Source organism: Neophocaena asiaeorientalis, unplaced genomic scaffold, assembly GCF_003031525.2.
Source record: "Neophocaena asiaeorientalis asiaeorientalis breed wild unplaced genomic scaffold, Neophocaena_asiaeorientalis_V1.1 scaffold114, whole genome shotgun sequence".
Lineage (NCBI taxonomy): Eukaryota > Metazoa > Chordata > Mammalia > Artiodactyla > Phocoenidae > Neophocaena > Neophocaena asiaeorientalis.
The window spans coordinates 11220607-11226606 of NW_020173116.1; the positions used below are offsets into that span (position 1 = coordinate 11220607).

General features: G+C 52.3%; 1 protein-coding gene across 2 annotated transcripts in view; it reads right to left on the bottom strand.

Annotated features, from left to right (window-relative positions):
• The window catches only part of CREG2 (cellular repressor of E1A stimulated genes 2), a 41758-nt gene extending 35775 nt beyond the window's left edge, over positions 1 to 5983 (bottom strand). Inside the window, exons 1-3 of one of the 2 annotated variants that reach the window (XM_024743900.1) lie at positions 5564 to 5983; positions 2760 to 2929; positions 567 to 660 (exon numbers count right to left, since the gene is read on the bottom strand). In XM_024743900.1, coding sequence (XP_024599668.1) covers positions 621 to 660; positions 2760 to 2929; positions 5564 to 5971 — 618 coding nt within the window. In that variant the 5' untranslated portion in view covers positions 5972 to 5983 and the 3' untranslated portion in view covers positions 567 to 620. Of the gene's footprint in view, positions 1 to 566; positions 661 to 2759; positions 2930 to 5563 lie in introns of those variants that run through there. The other variant, XM_024743899.1, reaches the window with a different exon arrangement.
• Positions 5984 to 6000: the final 17 nt, after the last annotated feature.

Below are 6000 nucleotides of genomic sequence, written 5' to 3' on the forward strand. Positions count from 1 at the left end.
TTCAGGTTCTGAGGGCTCCTCAGACAAACACGGCGCCCCAGGCCTACAGGAGTCTCAAGATGCATCGTGTAGACAGGCCTGGTCCCGGCTTTGTCTTCCCGCTTAGGGAAAATCCACCTCCACCCCAGGGCACAGACAGGCAGAGGGACATGAGCGCACAGAATGCACCAGATCTGAGGGTGAAAATGCTGCTGAAAGTTTGCAGTTCACAAGAACACCTGCTTCACAGACCGGAGGCGATTCTCATGCTTTCCAAAAGTCAAAGGATCAGGTGTCCTCGCTTTACCATCATCATCGTGAGAAGTGGGTGCTTTTCTGGATCTCCCTGCTCTGTGGGAATCTCTGCAGGCCGGGATCAGGCAGGAGGGGCAGCTTCCTGCAGCCTTGCAGGAGGCTCCTTGAACTTCACGCAGGTGCTCGTCAGGGAGGTTCTTAGCCACGGACGTTCCCACCTGACGCTTCTTTAGGCTCCCGTGGCCCGAGGAGCGTTGTTCGATTCAGGGCTCTGCTCTTTGCCCGCCTTTGACTTGTTAAGTCTCTGTGCGCAACATTTCCAAGATTCTGGAGGCAAAACCTATAGGGTGACGCTGCACTTGGAATGCGAGCTTCACGCAGATGAATCACACCTGGGCTGAAGCAGGTCCTGGAAAGTAGTGGACCCTGGGGGGACAACAAGCCTCATTGTCTGATACTCCCTGCTTCGAGGCGAGATGCTTACTGAGACCACAGTTAATTGTGTAGATATTTATTTACATTCTATTTTAAGACTTCAGAAGCTGGCACAGTGCGAGGGAGTAGAGTTTCACATGAGGGCTTAGACAGAGGGGTACCAGTGGGCGGTGCCTCATCCCTCCTCCAGGCTGGAGTTACAAGGGTCTGGGATACTGGTGCCCTTGGCCCTGGGGGGTGGGGGTGGGGCTGGGTGGTCCCCTCCGGCCGCGAGCTGCCTCATCCAGGTACCCTGGTGTGCTGCACGGAGGTCTGCAACTCCAAGCGCGACCTGCTGTGAAGAGGGTCCGCACACATGGCCCCAAGCGTGCCCAGCCCCAGCCCCCGGAGAGGGCCTCTCTAAGCTGGATTTCTCATGGCCCCAAGCTCCTGCTGACGGCTGCCTGGGACCTTCCAGGAGACAATTCCCTCCACAACCTGAGTGCTGCGGTACATCCTCTGCTCTGTATCCTGTGCCCATGTCCAGGGACAGGTGTGCTCTGGGGTCTGCGATCAACGAACGTGCCCTGCCCAATGGCTGCCTTTAGGCTGCCTGAATGAGGAACACCTCAGATGTCTAGAAAGGTACCTGGGAATATACTTCTAGTAACAGCAAGCTTGTTGAGACCATTCCATGAAATAGTCAAGAACAAGGAGACTATTCCACGGAAAGAGGAGGCACTCCTTTTCCTGGTTTCCTGCCATCCCCGATAGGGCACTGGGTCAGCTGAACTGCCTCCACCCTGATGGATGGAGCTCCCACCAGCTCCCAGGGGTAAGCGACAGGGTCCTATCCAGGCTGCATTTTATGGTGCATTGTTGCTTTGATTATTACCACTTCCCCTCCTCAAAGAACTGATGCATTTGTTTGCTGAATGTGTTTTGCATATTTTGCATAAAGAGTCATAGCATTTTGGAGTGGGGGGGGGTACCTTATCCCAGTTCTTAAAGCATCACTACATTACAGGTGAAGGGACTTGCCCAAGGTCTCCTGCTGCCTCTGCAACTCCTGCAGGGGTGCCCTCCCACGTGCGTCTCGCCCCCCACCCTCCCCAAGCTCGGCACAGACATGGCGGTGGCAGGAGTGGACCTCAAGCTCCACATTCTGATTTCAGACAAAGGTGTTAGATGCAGTGTGCCATTTTTGCCCAACTGTCCTTTCTTTGAGAGAGTTTTTGAGAAAGTGATTTAAGGGACTCTGGGTCTTTACTGCACACACCTCACTGGGGCAGGTAGAAATTAATTTGAAAAATAATAAGTGGATTCTATGCTGCATGTGCCTTGGACACAAACCACTGGCTCTTCCTTCACTGCCCTCCCCTCCCCTCGCCCACCCCCACCTTTGCCATAACAAAGAGAGCTGCCATTTATCCACCCAGTGTTGTGCAAGACGCTGTAAATCTTTCCAACTCTCCCCATCACCCTAGGAGGTAGAAACTGCTATTCCCATTTTACAGATGAGGAAACTGAGGCTCCCAAAGGTTCAATAACTTGCCCCAAATCACACAGCTTGGTGAGTGGTAGAATTCTATTGATCTGATTCCATGGCTATATATACTCTTTCCACATGAAAATACATTTCTACAGCATACACTGCCAATGTATCTGGAAACACATTGGCTCTAGGCTTTTAATTGTTTGAAATGACTTGTATTCTAAACCACGATCAGCTTCATGTTTAAGTTTTGTATCTTCTGGAGATGTGTCTTAGGAGCCTAAGATATAACTGTGAAAAACCATTTGGAAGCCACGTAAGAAGTTAAGATCGCTTTATCAGAATAAAGTCGTCATTTCAATAATTTTTTTCAAAGCAAAAAAGAACCTTCAAAACTACCTAGTCCACCACTTAATTTCATAGATGAGGAAAGCAATGTGGAGAACCCAGTGACTTAGCCACAGTCTCGGTGCTGGTGAGACCCAGAGCCAGGCCCAGAACCTGCCCCCTGGCCAAGTGGCAAAGACATTGCTTTGCATCTCAGGGCCCCGTTAAAGCCACAGCCTCCCTGCCTTGTGCAGAGGACCTGGATGGGGGAGGCCGGGCCCCTGCCTACCTGCAGAACTCTTCTTCGGATTCCGGCAGCAGGAGGGAGGCCGTGGGGTTCTTCATCAGATCAGCCACCAGGAGGTCCTTGGGTGTCACATAGAAGAAAGGAACCCCCGTGCTGTTGTTGAAGGGGCCGTCACTGACCGGCAGGCAGCTCCCAAAAGGCAGTCCTGGGATCTAACAAACACCAAAAAAGGCCTTTTCAATGCAGGGTTGTGGATTGACTTGAGCTGGGAGTTTAGTGTGTGTCTCTGACCAGGAAATATAGCATTGGGGGTGTGAGGGCAGCATGGCATCACCGTGGTTTTGACAGGTCATGAATCAAAGCAAAGTGGTTCCCAACCTGCCTACTTCACCCAGTGATGGCTCCAGAATTTCTATAGAGGAGCTTAGCAGTGGCATCTGTAGAGGAGGGATGGTTAGGGGATTATTCTTGAAGCTGCAGGTACATAGCAAACACACTCTATTAAACTGAAAGTTATCTGGCGGAAAGGCAATGAAAATCATGGAAGGGTGGAGGGTCACTAAAACCTTTCTCACAAGCTAGCCCTTGGGAGCCCCACTGCCTTCACCACCTCCCCCATATTTATGGCAACTTTGGGGATAGAATCTAAGTCTTTTTTTTTTTTTTTGCGGTAGGCGGGGCTCTCACTGCTGTGACCTCTCCCGTTGCGGAGCACAGGCTCCGGACGTGCAGGCTTAGCGGCCATAGCTCACGGGCCCAGCCGCTCCGCGGCATGTGGGATCTTCCCGGACCGGGGCACAAATCCGCGTCCTCTGCGTCGGCAGGCGGACTCTCAACCACTGCGCCACCAGGGAAGCCCAGAATCTAAGTCTTAACCTAACATCTTACCTGGTCTTTGGACTCCAGGAACTTTCTGGTATTGTTTTTTTTAGGGTCACACCACTTTCTCACTTATTAGTCACATTTTAAAATTGTAATCAATAATATTTTAATAGTATAACTCAGCAACTTATGGGAATTTGGTTTCTTACCCTTCTAGCTTCAAGAAAGACGCATAAACATGCTAAACCAATTTTCTCCTCACGATCATCCAGTAGAGCAGATAAAATTCTCAGACACGTACACAAATACTTCTTAGGTTTTTCCCAAGCCCTGCTGGGTCCAGCATCATGACCTTTACCCTTCACAGAGCGTTCCTCATTGTTACTTAGCTCAGAACTCAGGGCTATCTTTCGTCTTTGAAGTGTCACATGACAACAGTGTGTAGAATTGTGATAAGGGGTGGTTTTAGTCTTTTAGAAAACCCAATGTTGAGGAACCCTACAAAATGCTAATATGTCATTCCCAGATCCTCTTTTTCAGCTGGTCACTCACAAACTGAGCAGAGTCATGTTTTGGACACGTGCCAGGCACATGGTAAACGTTCTCTGAATTTATTGCATTTGGAGTATACGTCAATACTGGAAAAGGGAACTGCTAACAAAGCTAAGAAAAGGGATGTTGAAAGTCATGATACCTTGAATACACTGGCGCTAGAGTTTTAATTGCTTGAAGTGATCTGTGTTTTAAACCAAGATCAGCTTCATATTTAAGCTTCATATCTTCCGAAGGTATGTCTTAGGAGTATAAGATACAGCTGTGAAGAACTATTTGGAAGCTGTGAAAGACCTTATGATCATTTCTCATCAAAATAAAGTTGCCGGGGCTTCCCTGGTGGTGCAGTGGTTGAGAGTCCGCCTGCCGAGGCAGGGGACACGGGTTCGTGCCCCGGTCCGGGAAGATCCCACATGCCACGGAGCGGCTGGGCCCGTGAGCCATGGCCGCTGGTCCTGCGCGTCCGGAGCCTGTGCTCCGCAACGGGAGAGGCCACAACAATGAGAGGCCCGCGTACCGCAAAAAAAAAAAAAAAAAAGTTGTCATTTAGATATTTTATTTTCAAAGCAAAAAAGGACGTTCAAAACTACCTAGTCCACCACTTAATTTCATAGATGAGGAAAGCAAAGTGGAGAACCCATTGACTTGGCCACAGTCTCTGAACTGGTGAGACCCAGAGCTGGGCCCAGAACCTTCCCCCTGGCCAATGACTTACACACTCCATAAAACAGTATTTTTTTTTTTTTTTTGCATGAAGTAAACAGGAGTTCAAATTACTGCCCTGTAATAAAACCCTTACATCTATCTTAACAGCCCTAAAAGCTTTCTGGAGGGTGTACACGTATGGATGTTACAAACTCATCATGTATCCACGGCATTTCCACTTCAGGTGGAATCATGTCTAACAGGTGAGTAAAACATCTGTGAAACGAACGATGAAAGCTGCAGCTGACGACAGCGCTGTCACTCCAACATTTACACGCTTCGCACAATAAATCTCCTTTCCAGAACAGTTCTCGAATTCCATTTTTTAAAATGCAAATTTCCGCCAAAGCCCCGGTTCGGGGTCAGTAAGTGATGGGGCAGCTCTGGTCTATGGGCGGGCAGGGGCTGGACGCGCTACTCGGTGATGCCAACGGCGGCTCAGGCTTCTTCTGTCCAGGCCTCTGGTCGGGCGCTGGTTATTTGCACACCTCTTTGGCCATTTCAAGACTGCGCTTCTCGACTGCGCTTCGGTCCCCATCCACCTGGCAGGAAGCCTGCTTCTCGTCCTCTCTCCCAGCACCACCCCCCCACCCCTCCTGCCTTTGCCAGGGTGCCAGGGTAACCGAAGCACAATCTGGCTGCATTAATTACACGCTGTCCACGCCGATCCAGCCTCCAGCGCACGTCTGCTAGACCTGGATCCGAGCGCGGGAGTGGCCCCAGGCTCTCCCTGTCCCCTGCACGCCGCTCCCGGTCGGGTGGCTTACCTTCTCGTGGGCGGACACGGTGGCCAGACAGCCCCAGGCGCTGGCGTGGGCCAGGAAGCGGGCGGTGCCCGGGCGCAGCCTCGCGCTGCCCTCGCGTCGGTAGGAGAACATCCCGGGCGGCGCAGGGGGCGGCCTGGCGCGGGCGGTGCCCTCCGGGGGCGGCAGGTGAGACTCCTCCTCGTGCGCCGAGGCCGGGAAGCTCCGCTGCCAGATGCTGCCCGAGTCTTCCAGCAGCGCGGGCAGCGCCTCCTCGGTGGAGGCGCTGTCTAGCTCCTCGTCCACCTCGTTGGTGACGGCCCAGGACACGGAGCTCACGATCACGTAGCCCGTGGCCGGGGACAGCAGGGCGCTGCAGCACAGTAGCCAGCACAGGCGGGGCCCGGGCTGCCGGCCGCGGCGCCCGGACATCTTGCGGGGCGCGCCCGGCCCCGGGGACC